Below are 15794 nucleotides of genomic sequence, written 5' to 3' on the forward strand. Positions count from 1 at the left end.
CCTCCCCCCCCTGCTTTCGCTCCCACTCACCTTTTGGGAAAGGAAAAGAAAAAAAAAAACACATCACGCACGTATTAACCAAAAGCCATCGGTCTCGCGGCCCGCCACCCTCTCTTTCTCTCTCTTTCATATATATACACACACACCCCGTCGAGTCCCACGCCGAATCTGTCGACCGCCCGGGAGGGACCACACATACATACATGCATAAATACAAACATAGAGTAGTACACAAACACAATAAGCCGGCAAAATAGCCCGCCCGCCCCCCTCCTTGAGCCTTTCCTGCACGTGTCCAGTAAGCCCCCCCTCCCCCCCGTCCAGGAAAAGCAATTCCCACCAATTCGAAATCCTTCTCATCCCCCTCCCCCCATCCCATTGGGATAATTTGTATACACCCTACGGATACATGACACTTTCTCCCATACGGGCACCGGCACTAGCGCCGTCTCGAACTCTGAATAGTGAACCACGACTGGGGGTGGGGGTTCAAGTGTTTTGGAGAGTTGGTGCACCAACAGTGAAACATGAGGGAGGGGCGGGGGGGAGAAAGCTTCGCCGAGGTTGGCATTCTCGCGGCAGGAAGCTTGGCAGAGGCACTTGCGCAAAAGTAACAGGTCGTATTGCTGCAGGGCGCCCTCCAGAGGACGACGCCATGCGAGTATCGAATAGCTACTTGAAATGAGAGTACTCGGTAAGGCGACGCTTCGCAGGTGCCGGATCTAAACCCCCCTCTGCAAGTAGAAGAGGAAGGAAAATCACACCATACGTCGCGAACACCTCTGGTATCATGGTCAATCCCCAAGCCTAACTAAGCCCGGCCAACGTGCCGGGCTCTCATTACATCCATCACCAGACTAGGCAAGAAAGGATCCAGACAGGTGCATTACACAAGGACGTACGAGAACTGGATATCGCTTGTTTTTCGTTTTTGGTTTTTCTAGTTAGCAGGGGGGGAGGGGGCCGTCGTCGTGTCAAGGACGCCTCAAGCAGCCGTCTTCTCGCTGTGCGCGGCCCGCGTGTTGATGTCCTCCTCGTGGTGATCGGCGTGAATCTCCTTCTCAAGCTGGACGGCGTCGACCTGGCCGACGGCGGCGTCGCCGTCAAAGATCTTGGAGATCTCTTCGAGTGTAGGACCCTTGGTCTCGACGTAGAAGAAGTAGACAAATACAAACTCAACCGCGTCCCACAGTGTGTAGAACAACATGAAGTTCCAGTGGTTGGGAAGGTTGTCCCACGCGACCTTGTTGGTTTGGCTGTTGGGGGGGGAAAAAACATGTTAGCTGGGGTCGAATAGGCTGGAGGACACGGGGGGGGGGGGTTCAACGCACTTTCCGAGGGCCAGAATGGCTTGGATGGCAATGTTCATAATCATCATACCCTTCGCACGGAGATGGAAGGGCAGGACCTCGAGAGCATAAGCGACGAGCAGACCGGAAAACCCAATGTCGTAGAAGATGCCAAAGATCCAGATGAAGACCAGCTGGGCGTAGCCGGAACCCGCGTTAGTGCCGTTGGAGTTCTCGTACACGGCACCGGTGATGGTCCACAAGACGAAGGCAGCGACCATGCCGCCCATGGACACGAGGAACAGAGGGCGACGACCAAAGTAGTCGACCGTCAGGGCGGCTCCAATGGAGCACGAGAGATCGAGGATCGACTTGCCGGTGGAGATGGCGAGCTTCTGGTTCTGTTCAGTGATGCCGGCTCCGATGTAGATGGCGTCCATGTAGTTGGAGAACAGCGCGTTACCCGAGTACTGGGAGATGACACCGAGGGAGATGACAATGGCGAGACGCCACCTGTTGCCCTTTGTCCTGAAAAAGTCCAAGTAGGTGGTCGTCTTCGACGCCTCTCTCTCCTTGGTAATGGTCTCCTTGATCTCGCGGTACTCAAACTGGACAGTGGCGTTGTTGTAGTCGCCGCCGGCGTGGTGCTTCGCCAGAACCGCAAGGGCTTCCTCGGAGCGGTCCTTGTTGCAGAGGTAACGCGGGGACTCTGGCACCCACCAGATTCCCACGAGCTGGATGACAGAGGGAACGATCTGAATAAAGGTGATGGACCGCCAGGACCAGTTGTTGCCAACGTAAGAGGTTCCCCATCCGATGGAGGAGACAATGAGCGCGCCCAAGTTCCACAAGCAGTTGTATATCTAGTGTTTACAAGTCAGTAAGTTTACTTTGAAACACCTCACGAGAGAGATTGTAAGATTTCTCTCCGTCTTCGTGGATGGTCTGGTTGGGTAAGAGGGCAAGCAACTAACGGCAGTGACAGGACCACGGTGTTGAGGATGGCAAATCTCGGTCAGGAGGAGGGGCGACGACATCTGAGCCAAAGAGTTGCCGAAACCGAGAACAAAACGACCGCCGATGTACACTACAAGAGTCAGCCCATTGCTCGGCTTCACAGGTCATGGTTTTCCGTCCCACTTACTTCCCCAGCCGTTGCAGAAGGCGGTAATGCAACCACCGACAACCATGAAACAACAGCCAGACACGATGGCCACCTTACGCCCGAAGTTGTCTGCCACGTAAGGAGTGATGAAGAAGGAAATGATGGAACCGATGTTGAACATGTTGATGAGGATGCCGAGCTTGTTGTTGTCGGAGACGCCGTCACCGAAGAAGTCCTTCCACCGCGACATCTGCTGGGACGTGTTGACGAGCATACCATCGTAACCGCTCGTGGCCGAGGCGACCATGAGAAAGATGGTCGAGAAGTAAAGCTTGCGGAGATGGGGCTCCTTGAGCCAGGAGACCCTCTCGAAGCGCGGTGCTTCGGCCTGCGCGATGTCAACGTTGACAGCGATCGCCATTGTAGCGGTATTTGACGGCTTGGCTTCCTAAATACCAGGAGAGAACGTTAAGGGCTGGCAGGGAAAGTATTGAAGTTAACTTGGCCGACTTGCGGGTGGGGAGAGGCAGAAATGATCAACAGACAGGGCCAGCGTCGTGGATTTATATGTCTTTTTTCCTCCCTCGCCCGTGGTTCCTTACCATCAGATGTAGGGGCACCCAAGTGTTAGTCTTTGATCTGCACGGCTGCTGGCCCCGGAGAGATGAAATTGTCACCCCATTTGGAGGTGCTTACCCCGTGAAGAAGGTATCTGCGGAGGCGGGGGTGTGGTGGACTGAGACTGGGGGAGGGGTGCGGCGGCGACGGCACGAATTGGCGGTAGCGGGTAAAAATGGACAGAGTGACTGGGATGGTAAGCCTCCCCCGGAAGGCAAAGCGTTCAAACCGAATCTAGGTCGCTCACCTGCGTGGACAAATTGTGTGCCTGTCTCTCTCTCCCTCTCTCTCTCTCTCTCTCTCACACACACACACACTTTCTCTCTCCCTCTCTGCTTGACCTCCTGCGGGGAGAGGCCATGCAGAATTGGAAGACCGCTCCGGAAAGACTTAGGCAGCCCAGCTGGGTTGGTTGGTTTGCGACACAGATGCAGACCACCACCCCGGCCCGGAACGAACTTCGACACGGGTTGCAGGGGCTGTTGTGCAGTGATTCGTGAACTGAGCCCTGTTGCTGTTGTACGACGGACAGCTCCACGCGCCATTCATAACCTGGCCCGGTGATTTGCAACACACAAGATGCCATGTCAAACTTTTGTCACCCATTTGCGTGACATTGCAACTTTCGAGCACGAAGAGCAGGGGGGCTGGAAGGTTTTCCCTTGGGCCGCTGCAAATTCAGCCTAAGCGTCGTCCCAGAAACTTTCAGCAACGTGCTAGAAGAATGGCGTTCCAGGAATCTGTTGACTGCAGGACCCCTAGATCGAGCAATAGTAAGGCTGTACTAGCCTCAGGTGTCTCCAGGCCACCAGTTCATCCATTGAAGGATGGCTGATGCGGATTATCAGTTACAGCTCACTTAGGGCTGATCCGTTCCGTGAAAGTTCAACGTATGACAACCGCTTACCGCTCCGAGCTTGTACCTAGTGCTCGGCAGACTTACGGCACCGCAACAACCAGGGTTGCTATGCATCAGTAAGCAATTAACAGCAGGCACTCACTCTTTGCATCGACAAGTCGGATGCTGAAAGTCGTAGGCGGTATGGGCCGCCGGAAAGCTTGGTGTCGCTGGCTTGTAACACCTTCTCTGGCTCGCAGGAGACCTAACGTTGCGGGTTCGCCAGAGTGGCAATGCAAATCCCAAAGTACGGGTCATTCGAGATGCCCAGAAGCCTGGCCTGGGTAAGCTTCAGCCATTGCGGAAAAGGGCCTGGACCAGTCAAACCCAAGAAATGCCTTGCCTGAAGTGATCAAGGCGCTAGTGTACTCTGTACCAGAAATCAGCTCCATGGCTCTGTCTGGCTCCAGCGAAAGGCGGCTGGGTGCCGAGCTGACTGGCCTATGGCAGACCAGCGCATGTGGCCTCGTGAGAAGCGCGCCGTCGGGATAAAAGGGCCGGCAAAAGAAGGACGTATTTAACCACCCGCAAGCGATTGGTCGGCACCGTTGGTGGGCCCCGAAGAGGTAAAGGCTGATCGCAGTAGGACATGGGATGTGTCGAAGGTGGTGTGTACTGTAGAAGAAACGCGAACCCTGGGGAAAAGCGCGCATGGCTTGGTAGTGTGCCTGGGCCGTGGAAGCCTAGACAGGCTAGACATGTTATTGAATAACTGGGACCTGTGATGTTAGAAGGCTAAGTGTCGTTACTTGACTCGCTAGAGATCAGCAAATGCGGGCGTAAATTGCGGCATCGGTTAAGCGAAGCGAATGGGGACCAGAGTCCTTGACTGGATGGCTGGCTGCCTTGGTCAACGGCCGTACTTGTGTGTCGACCCATCCCCGGATAAGTGCAGTTGGACTGAGAAGGTTCGTACGGTATGGGAACGTTGTAGGATGGGGTTGTCTCGCCACCTTCGGCTTCATGCGCCGATATTTGTTAAGGTTGGGTGTTGGAAGGGCTTCCGTCTAGACAAGCCTGGTGCAGTATGCGTTGTACCCCAACCAAGGCCTGCAGCGTGTCGAAGATCCATGGGAGAAATTGGGACATGTTTTTCGATCACAACAGACGGGCATGCTCTGTTGGCGCTTGATCGTCGTTGCTCTCCGGGATCCACTTCCCCAGACTCAGTCAAAGACCAGCCGAGGTGCGCTACCTAGGTTATCGAGCCTGCAATGGAGCTGTACGTAGCTGTGGAGATCATTGATACCAGCTGCACCACCGAGTGCGTATTTGACGCAATGGCATTCAACGAGCTTCGGCCCATGACCCCGGTGGCTCGGTTGGTCTCATGAATCATCGACTCCTTCGAGCTGATGTTTTGGTACTACCAGAAGCGTCACAAACAGAGGGTGTTTCCTTTGCTCCAGTCTCCACAACCCCCCCCCCCCCCCCTTTGATCTGTCTGGGATGTCTCGTCGTCTCGAGGTCGCTTCGGAGATCCTTCAGTGGCTCAAAGGCCAGAAATCGCCCCAGGCCAGTGCAGTTTACCCTCGCGTACTATGTAAGCATGTAATCTACCGTACACTTTTGCAAGGACTGGTAAAACGCCACAAGCGGCACCAAAGGGCGAAGGAAGCGCCCTTCCGGAAGGCAGGCCCGGCCTTGTGCGATATCTGACAGGCAATCCAATCCCAATTCAGACTAGCCCGCTCAGCTCCGGCAAAATGCTCCTGGAATGCCTGTGAGATGCTCTGCGGACTGTCGCAACGCCTCGAGTTTACGGCACCCTTACCGACATTGGACCCGAAGAATGCGATACCTCCGCAGAAAGCGATAGTCTCCTTTGAGTGTAGGATCGATTCGCTAGACCGAGTCTGAAAATAGTAGTTGGCGATGGTATGTGCAGCAAGCCAGGGGTGTCGAGCCTCGTTGATATTTACTGGGTGCCATCAAGGGGGACGATCAGAAAGAGGAGGGAAAATAATTGCGGTTCCGTTCTTGCTTGTTGCTTCGATGGATGGGCTGCAGTATGGATACCTGGGGAATCTGGTGTTTGCCTGCTCGACTTGATAGGCTAGGACCACTTTGATTCCTCGACAATTTCTGCCGTTTGGGGACTGCTGATTGTATATCCAGCGAATCTCTACTTAAAAACTGGGAAACACATACGGTCTATCCAGGCGTCGCCTATCGTCGTGTTCCGCCGAGCACGCCGATCTGATTCTTGATCGTGGCAATGCGCCCAAGATACATTGACGACCCGGGTTCGTGTCCGACGTATCGGTTCTGTATCGAATCACTGTCAATTCCAACACCCCATGGCGAGCTCGACAATGTCTTGTGATCCACCGACGTTGGCATGTTAGAAGCGTGGCCTGGCGTTTCGAATCCGGGGAAGCCTCCTCCCCCGAACCGGCTACGGCTATCGGGAGTAATGAACCGGTACAACGCCAGTCCACGAGTCAAAGTGCCACCCCCAGGCTTGTTCTGCGTTGGCGCACCCCAGTGGTTGGGAATTTCGCCCAACGCCGGCCGCTCTCGAACCAATAGTTATTCCTCGCCAGCGCTTTCGGTTGCAAATAGCCGCTGTACATCGCGGTCGGTCGTGGTCGGTGGCTAGCCAGGGCCCTGAGCATATTAGCCGAGTCAGCCTTCGTGTAGCGGCTGGCCAACAACCCCAGAAATGCGTCCCAGAGCCATGGGAACGCCGCACAGCCGGCTAAAGTTGAAGGTGTGGTACCTGTTTCCCAAACGGTTTCCAGCAGAAAGAAAGGGGCTGCTGCGACGTGATGCATGGAGGGACGGCCTGGGTCATCCGGGAGGCTTCCGAGGATTCTTGCAGATCATGTGCTGTTGGGCCGCAGACCGCGATGTGAAGGGTGGAAGATGGAGGTCCATCGGAGGGCGACGGACGAATGACAGCCTTGAGTTAAACGAGAACTGCATCAGTAAGAACACGACGAACGTGGTTTCGTAGTTTGGGAAGAAAGACGTATACGGCAGAAAAGGGGAGGAAGCAGCCGGAAGTCGTGACATTCATTCTTCCTCTCGTCCAGCAACGCCCAAGTAGGAGCTGCCGAGATGGCGACTTGGCAGGCACGACGGAGTGTTTTCCTCAGTCTCCGGTCTTGCCGCACTTCTCGGTGCACTAGGTAGGTAGGTAGGTAGGTAGGCCCGAAACCCGGAACACCAATGGCAGACTGTATAACCGCCTCTGGTCTATCGATGCAAGCGAGATCGACCTGGTCATCTGGAACTCCAGCTGTCTCCTCTTTACAATTCATTCATCAGCCACTTCGATATCAGCAAGTTATTACATCTTTGTGTCAATTGTCTGACCTAAGCTAGCTACATTATTCGTATCTTGTACGAAGCCTCTTCCTTCTGATCGGAAACAAAGGAAAGAGCCACCACATGACCTCGACATCCGCTACGCCATGACGCCAAACAGCCAGTTCAACCATCTACAAGGTTGCCCAACGGCTTGTGTCCTGTCTTTGTTGCCACACAAGCCTCTCCCAAGTATCCCACTCGAGACCTTTTCCCGCCTGAAATTCGTTGCCAAGTGCAACTGCAAAATTTGTAATCCCGTGACCGTTTGGTGGGCAATCTCTCCCTCCGCCCCTTCCTCTCTCTCTCTTTTACATCGGAGAAACAGGTAACCCCTGGTTTGCCACAGCAATACATAGTAGTCTAGAGTTGCTGGCAGTTCAGATCGACGAGTCCAGATCCATGCTATCGGCCACAGACTCCGCGTACGGTCCGAACTGCGTGTGTCCCTGCGATGACGAGCCTGACACATCCTCCAACTCGTTGGTCGTAATCGACTGGAGTGCCTTATTGAACTTTTCGAGCTCGCCCTTGAGACGTTCCCTCTTAAGGGCAGTGTCTTCATCCTCCTCCATCAGACGAGAAAAGATCGTGTCGTCATGTCCGCCGACCAAGCCAAGCTTCTTTTCCAGGAAGAAGTCCAGATCTTGGATGATTTTCGGCATCATACGCGATGTGATTGAGAGACAGACCGTGTCAGTGAAGCGAAGGGCTGCAAGCATGTAGTAGCCGCGAACATAGGCGGCCACCTTCAGCTCCTTATCGAAGGGGTCTGGACCCATTTTCGCCAGTTCAAGGGCATGCTTTCTCTCTTCATGGCTTTGCTGATCCGGTGTCATCTTCTCCCAATCATGAAAGTCGGATTGCTCGCCAGAGAACGCCTGCCAGCGCATAACATGGCGATAGCGCGTCAGTACTCGGCTTTCGGAACGCTCGTAGTCGGCAAAGGCCTTCTGGTTGACTGTGAACAACTGGAATGTCTCCATCTCAAAGATCTCCTTAAGGAAGGCCATCGTTTCGGCCCGTCGTTGATTTAGGAATTCGTCCATGAGGGCCTTGGACTCTTTGAAGATTAGTCGCTTCTTCAGGGACCCGAAAGCTTGATCGAGAGCCCAGTCGGCAATTTTCTGCAGTCGACTCATAGTTTCGTGCACAAACGTGGACATGGGCCTATCCCAGTCTCTCACTGCTTTCTTGCCGAGCTCTTCGTACACCTCATCGGGAACGATGTTAGGCATACCAGCCTTGGTCTTGGCTCTAATGTCCTCTCGGATCTGCGCCAGCGTCCGGAATCCTGCGCCGTGGTTGAAGTACTGCTGGAAGGGGCCAACAAGAGGTGCCGACGGAGGCGGTCTTCTACGGGATGGAGTGTTTGGTGTCGAACCGCCGTCTTCCATCTTGACAGCCGCCGAAAAGGAGCCACCATTGACACTAGGGGTAGGGCGAGGTCTTTTGGCGTTCGCAAAGCCCTGGCCATTCGCACTGCGCTTTCTGTTACCGGGAGTGGTGTTGGCCGACTCGTCGTCGTCATCAGAGATTTCAAGGACGGGAATATCAGACTTGTCCTTCAGGACAAACTTGGGCTTCATCTGCAGGATGCAGTCACGGAAGTTCTCCGACAGAGTTCCGTAGTTAGAGGAAAAGTGTCTTGCGCGAAGGGTTTCCTTGACGATGGTGGAAAAGTTCATCAGACTCTTTCTGACCTCCAACTCGACGTTGTTAGGCAGTTCGGGAAGCGTGCTGAGCTGTCTCTCGATTTCGCCGAGTCGTGTCTGGACCTTTTGCTTGATAGACGGCAAGCTGGAGAAGTCAGTATCGAGACAATGCACGGCGGTAGGGGGTCATTCTCACTTTTTGGCAAACTCCTTGCCCAACTTTTCTGATAAAGCCGTCTTGAGTTTCTCAACGCCGCATCGTTCTCGAAAGGGGTGAAACTCTTCCGGCCAGCGCTCACTGCTGTCCTGATGGAAGAATGCCTCTTCCCATCGTTGTTGCTGGTCGAGGTTCTGATCAGAAGGGCGGGATGTGATGAAGAACTCGTGTCCGATCTTGTGACGCTCACCGCGCAGCATTGACATCCACTGGTTATTGTTGCCTTCAGGTAGGAGGTCGGCCTTGGTCATGACCCCAATGGTCCGCTGTTGGGCGCGGAGGTCTCGGATGATGGACAGCGTGGAGGATGTTTCCGGGTCAACGTTCATCGGCACAGCCCAGATGATAAGGGCGCCAGCGTGTGAGATGTACTCACGGGCCAGATTCTCCACCACCGACACGAGGTACTCATCTTCCTCTCGTGCAGAATTGCGAAAGATGCCTGGCATATCATAGAACGAGAGGTCGGGCAGATCGGGACCCTTGATCTCAAGGGCGACAGTGTTGGGACTGAACTTTGCCAAGGTCCTCTCTGCCTCTTCGTCGAGCAGGCCCTTTTTCGTGATCGCGCCGGTGCCAGGAATGTAGAGCTCGTGGTTCTGGTCGTGGTTGAGGATGGCAATCTGGGCCCACTTCAGGACCGTGTCGATGTTTGACTGGTCGTATATGGTCATGAATTCCTTGACGACGCGTGCTTGCTTGACCCATGGAGGGAAAGGATTTGTTTCCGTAACATCGGCCTTGGTGATGTTGTATTGGGGCGGAGGTTTGAAGGCATAGTCTTGCTGCAGAGAGACACGGCAAGACCACTCAGGTCCGCCACGGTCTCGGGCGCCGCTGCGAGAGACACGGATGTGAATGGGGCAGCGGGTGCAGACGCCTTCACTGCGTGGCAGGTTGAGTCCGGCCAGGCCAGACATGAGGCTGGACTTTCCAGCGGATTGGTCGCCGACTAAGACCAGCTGTGGAAGTGCTACATCGTGAGAGACGCCAATCTGCTGAAGTTCACCGAGCGTATCGTTGAAGATCTTGACCTTGGCGCCGATATCCCGGAAGGAACCATCAAAGAACGAATCGTTCGGCATGGGAGCGACGGGAGGATCCATGTCGCGGTTCCTGACTTGCAAAAGGACGGGCTCGCTCTCGTCAAAAGTGGGATTTGTGAGCGCGGTCCGTACAGAGGGAAGGCCAGGATGGTTAGGGATCAAGATAGAGGGCGTCGCTATAGAATTTGTTAGAATTGAGGAACGGAATCATAGAAGACAAAGGTTAGACTGAGGAGGAACCCACGAGCATCCGATCTCAAGAACGACTGGTTGACATCGGCAGGACCGGTGTAAGAGGCGGCTTGATGTCTGATCTGGTCTGGGGAGTTATCGTATGTATTGGTGGCAGAAGGAGTGGTAGAGGCGTTGTTGCTGTGGCGGCGGGCGCCAGGCTCGGATTTGATGGGCTGGTTGCCTCTCTGCGCTCTTGCCTTGGTCATATTGGGCAAAGTGAAGCAGAAGAGACGAACGATAGGGACGGGATAGAGGATAATTTATGAAGAAGGCCGGGGCGCAGTGCAAAAGAAGGACAAAGGGCCAATTGGGGGCCAGGCAACGAAGCGTTTTAAAGTGACTGGAAAAGTGAAGTGAGAAGGTGAAGAGGAAGTGAGTGGGTGAGATATGTAATGAGATATGGAAGATGAAGTGAAGCCCAAGAAGGTGAGGGAAGGAGCTTTGGGGAGCTCCAAAGCTTTAAGAGCTCTTTCCTCGTTTGGGTGACCTGAGCAACGTGAGGTCCCCACGCTCTAGATGCTCACCTGAAAGTGGTTGTAAGTGTTAGGCAAGACTTGTATCAAGGCCAAGGTCGGCGTGTTTTCAGTGGGTAAAAAGCTGCTGGAGCCAAAATGAAACCTTTTCGAGGTAATCAAGAAAATAGGTGCCAACTGGAGCCCTTTTCAACTGATTTCAAAGGCATATTGCCAATGATATGTTGCAATGTGTCTAGCAAGCTGAAGTAGATGCTATCAATGATTATTACAGACTGGAGCGAACGAGGTGCATCGCCGGTTGCTGTCCAGACAGGGATGTCATGGACCTCAGGGGGCGCGAAAGAATGGCTGGCAGTGGAGCTTGGCTGTGACGATCCCACGGCACGGGGAAGAGCAGGACGCGCCTTGGTACCTAATGAACGTCCCCAGAATGCACAGCTGGCTGGCAAAATTTGCGGGAGATGGGTGCCTCCTCACCCAGTCAACCAAGTCGCTGTTTGCCTCGCCAACACCACCCCCTCGTCGCGTGTGTCGCCTGCTTTACACGTTCTCAACACGGTCGTGTAGCTACGCGTAAATTGGCTTAGTTGGAAAAGGGTTTAATTGGACAACCTCCTGCAGGCATCTTGTCTCTCAACCTTTTAACATTGCCTCGTCCTAATGCTGAGACTGCCTACCTGGCATCCGTCGTATTACGTAGGTAGCCAAGTACCTATATGGAAAGGGTTGAGACCGACTCTGTAACAATCATCCAGCACATGCTTTCAACATAAGATAACCGCGTAAATGTCAAGTGAACTGATTGCGGTTGATAAGAGCAAGAAGAAAAGAAAGAGGGTGGGAGGAGGCCGTCGCCTAATGGACACTTGGCCAAAGACGACAGATGTTTGAACAACAGAAAAAAGAAAGCATCGAGAAGAGGTCTTGAGAGGGACACCAATGAGCTGGCAGAGCTCATCGCATGTGTTCCTGGGCCACTCGAGCTTCTGAGCTTCTGAGGCTGGTTGGATCCTGCCCGCCCAGGAGGTTCGTCTCCCCATATCCCCACACAGGGTCCTGCAGATAGGATATACCTGTTTGATGCCCGGCAGATGGGTAGGTCTTTATGTCCTCCCGTAACAGATCAGGGACTATCCGCCACAGGTCTACAATTGCACGAGCCACCCAATAATCCTTGCCAAAACGTACCTATATTGCCTGTCTTGCGCTGTGCTGCGCTGTTCACTGAACTTGGGAGGGGGAGGGGCTCGTCTACCTAGTGTACACTACAAAGGTAGGGAGGGAGTAAACCATGTCCGCAAAGCGGTGACGTTGCATTTAGCGGCCACCTCCATACGGCAGCAACCTCCAGCGACCTCATCCAAGCCATTCTTCCCTTTCCTCCTCACCTCAATCCAACCAGACCGCATCTCCGCCCAAACCATGTCGCTACAGGTCCCCTACCGCGGAAAGGCCTCTGGAGAGTCTTCCACCAAGGCCGTTATTCTGGTATGAATACCTTTTGCGCGTGTGCGTGTGTGTCTGCATGCGTTGCGCATTGCTTCACCGTGCGGCGCGTGCGTCTCCAAGAAAATAAAAATAAAAATAAAAACCCTCCCCCGCCTTATTCCCCTCCATAGAAAGCGTCGTCTTTTCGTCCTCTGCAAACGGCCACGAGCTAACCAAAGAACCCTCAAAAACTGCAGGTCGGCGGTCCTTCCCGCGGTACTCGATTCCGTCCTCTCTCTCTCGACGTCCCCAAACCTCTCTTCGAAGTCGCCGGCCATCCCATCATCTGGCACTGCCTGGCTGCCATCGACCGAGTCCCCGGCAAGGAGATCACCGAGGTCCTCATTATCGGCTACTACGAAGAGTCCGTCTTCCGCGACTTTATCAAGGATGCCGCCAGCGAGTTTCCCAACCTGACCATCAAGTACCTGCGCGAGTATGAGGCTCTGGGTACTGCTGGTGGTCTCTACCACTTCCGCGATCCCATCCTCAAGGGCCACCCCGAGCGCCTCTTCGTCTTGAACGCCGATGTCTGCTGCTCCTTCCCCCTCCCCGAAATGCTCCAGCTCTTCCATGACAAGAACGCCGAAGCCGTCATTCTTGGGACCCGCGTCTCCAACGAGGCTGCCACCAACTTTGGCTGCATCGTCAGCGACGCCCACACCCGTCGCGTCCTCCACTACGTCGAGAAGCCCGAGTCGCAAATCAGCAACCTCATCAACTGCGGTGTCTACCTCTTCTCCACCGACGCCATCTTCCCCTCCATCAAGACTGCTATCAAGCGCCGCACCGACCGCCCTTCGCGCCTCGCCTCCTACCCGAGCTCCGAGAACCTCGAGAGCAGCTTCATCATGGCCGACGACGACGAGGAGCGCAAGAACCAAGTCATCCGCCTCGAGCAGGACATCCTCAGTGACTTTGCCGATACCAAGTCGTTCTTCGTCTACGAGACCAAGGATTTCTGGCGCCAGATCAAGACGGCCGGCTCCGCCGTTCCTGCCAACGCCCTCTACCTCCAAAAGGCCTGGCAGACGGGCTCCAAGGAGCTCGCCGAGCCCAGCGCCAACATCATCCCTCCCGTCTTCATCCACCCCACTGCCCACGTCGACCCCACTGCTAAGCTGGGCCCCAACGTGTCCATCGGACCCCGCGTTCACGTCGGTCCTGGTGCCCGTATCAAGGAGGCCGTCGTCCTCGAGGACTCGGAGATCAAGCACGACTCGTGCGTTCTCTACTCCATCATCGGATGGGGCAGCCGCGTCGGCGCCTGGGCGCGTGTCGAGGGCACGCCCACCCCCGTCGGCAGCCACACGACCAGTATCATCAAGAACGGCGTCAAGGTCCAGAGCATCACCATTCTGGGTAAGGACTGCGGTGTGGGTGATGAGATCCGTGTGCAAAACTGTGTCTGCCTGCCGTTCAAGGAGTTGAAGAGGGTTTGTCCCCCCCTGTTCCCGGCTACGATTACCGGCACTGACACTTCCTTAGGACGTCGCAAACGAGGTCATCATGTAAGCCTGAGGGCTCAGGGTACGTTGCATGTGGCGAGGTTAGCGGACGACGACGTAATGAAGAAAGGATTTGCATTGCAATCGGATAGAGCTCCAACACTCTTCATAGATGCATGCGTCTTTGGTCATTTAAAAGCACAAGTCGAATTCAGCCAATTTAAGAGCATTCCATTCCGCCCAGTCGCGACCCGTGTGAGTTGTGACGTAAGAAATGCCTCGGGGGGAAGTCTAACGCAGAGCTTGCCATGCCGTCGTCATCTATCGAGAGAAACGTATCAAGCGACTTCCTGTCCATAATTTGTTTGTTTGTCGTTCTTTGAGCGGTAACTCCTTACTTGGAAAACATGAGGCGTGCTACAACATCCGTCACTACAAAAGAATGGCCATCGCAGTCATAATGACATTGCTAGCTTGTATCAGTCTGCCGACTCGTTCTCGTCCTCGTCATTGTCGTCATTCTTATTGATCGATCACAGTGGGCGAAGAAAGCAGCTCGCCGTGGCGGTAAGATTCGGTCAAAGTCCTGCCCGCTATCAATGTTCCCGCTTACGCAAAGAAAGCGGTTGCGCGCTCCTGCTTCAATACTTCATAACGAGACACAGTTCACCCCATGCTGAAGATGCCTTATATGGATGGCGAAGGTCAGGGGTGCTGCGTACCGGGCTTTTACGTATCGGGATGTTACATATGTACCGGATGAAGTGCCCTAGGCCGATTATGGTGGTTCTAGAGCGACTATATTCATCAATATGGATAGCTTGGCCTGATCCCATTGCCTCCTTGGTCGTCATGGGCCAAACCCAGACAGATGTCGTGATTCAAGAAAAATCATGTTCTTCATACGGTCCGTATCGGGCGGGAAAGCGAACCGGTTCTCATCCACAGCTGCTTATTTGCCCCTAGGTACGTACGGGACACCTCGAATCTATCGAGCTTCAGACGCCGTTGCCAACATGCAAGAAAAGCCCCGAGCCGGATAACGGTCCTGTCGACGAGCTATTCAACTCTCTCATGGGCGAGCTGGAAGGCGTCAGCGTCCACCTTTCACCCTCTCTGCCTACTGCATCCACGCCAGAGGTGTGGTGGGCAAGCAACCGCCGCCTCGTAGCGTATCGTCTCTCGCTGCCACCCTTTTCGGCGCTTATGCCCGAGCTCAGCGCCGAGAAGAGTGCTTAATAAAATCGCAGTCTATTGTTAAGAGGCTATGGCATCGTGAAACAATGTTAAATGCTTCGCTATATGGATACAAAAGGCGACCCAAGGCGCAGGTGAGCATCGCCACTCTTGTATCCTGCAACGCTTGGTATCGATAACTATTACAGACGATCAGTATTAAAATAACAATAAAAAAAACTACAATATTACTCAGCAAAAATCTTCGAGCTTCACGTTTGATGTTGCAGATCAAAGATTACAGACACACATATTGCCCACACACGGCGGTGGCGTTAAAAGTAAGCCCGAAGTTATGAACTACCTAGGTAGGCACCTATTACCAACCTAGGTAACGCATGCTATCATGACAAGGCCAAGACCACACATAACGGTGGGTCGTGCCTGCCAGTTGAGATGCATCCGCCTCAGTCTACGGAGTACCTAGAACGCAAGAGTTGCGATGCTCCTTCCGTCGCTCGGACACTTGGTCTGTTGGCCCAGAGCCAACCACAGTCATCTAAATATCCTCTTTTTCATGCAGACACACTGGTCTCCCTCCGCAATCCGATCTTTTATCAGCTCAACAAATGTCAATTCCCTTTTACCCCCGCTGCTGGGACCCATGCTGAGACGGAAGCAGCCCAGCAGCAGCCCTCAGCTTTCGTGAACGAATGGCCAGATACGGGTCTCGCTGGGTCTGCCGGATGCAAGTCTCAAGGGGGCGCACAAGGGGACCCGGCACCCACGCCAACAACCATCGCCGTTTGCGGCCAGCTTTGGGGCTACTACC

General features: G+C 54.3%; 4 protein-coding genes across 4 annotated transcripts; 1 reads left to right on the forward strand and 3 right to left on the reverse strand.

The window, feature by feature from the left end:
- Positions 1-985: 985 nt before the first annotated feature.
- On the reverse strand, positions 986-2815 carry LY79DRAFT_529163 (general substrate transporter; the record flags this gene model as incomplete). The annotated part of the gene is made up of 4 exons (XM_060556090.1): positions 986-1256; positions 1332-2152; positions 2264-2376; positions 2434-2815. The coding sequence occupies 4 exons, from the start codon at positions 2813-2815 to the stop codon at positions 986-988; spliced, it is 1587 nt and encodes a 528-aa protein (XP_060407431.1).
- Positions 2816-2950: 135 nt separating this feature from the next.
- On the reverse strand, positions 2951-3836 carry LY79DRAFT_103759 (uncharacterized protein). The gene has a single exon (XM_060550648.1). It carries the CDS (start codon positions 3555-3557, stop codon positions 3087-3089), a length of 471 nt encoding a protein of 156 aa, XP_060407432.1. The 5' UTR covers positions 3558-3836; the 3' UTR covers positions 2951-3086.
- Positions 3837-7197: 3361 nt separating this feature from the next.
- On the reverse strand, positions 7198-10843 carry LY79DRAFT_708132 (dynamin family protein). The gene is made up of 3 exons (XM_060565070.1): positions 10385-10843; positions 9074-10316; positions 7198-9022 (listed from the first exon to the last, which is right to left on the reverse strand). Exons 1-3 carry the CDS (start codon positions 10578-10580, stop codon positions 7603-7605), a joined length of 2859 nt encoding a protein of 952 aa, XP_060407433.1. The 5' UTR covers positions 10581-10843; the 3' UTR covers positions 7198-7602.
- A 1246-nt stretch (positions 10844-12089) lies between these two features.
- LY79DRAFT_572432 (nucleotidyl transferase) lies at positions 12090-14142 on the forward strand. The gene is made up of 3 exons (XM_060559359.1): positions 12090-12338; positions 12536-13774; positions 13827-14142. The coding sequence occupies exons 1-3, from the start codon at positions 12273-12275 to the stop codon at positions 13851-13853; spliced, it is 1332 nt and encodes a 443-aa protein (XP_060407434.1). The 5' UTR covers positions 12090-12272; the 3' UTR covers positions 13854-14142.
- The last annotated feature ends 1652 nt before the right edge of the window (positions 14143-15794 follow it).

The sequence above is a fragment of the Colletotrichum navitas genome, assembly GCF_030913465.1.
Source record: "Colletotrichum navitas strain CBS 125086 chromosome Unknown LY79scaffold_152, whole genome shotgun sequence".
Classification (NCBI taxonomy): Eukaryota; Fungi; Ascomycota; class Sordariomycetes; order Glomerellales; family Glomerellaceae; genus Colletotrichum; species Colletotrichum navitas.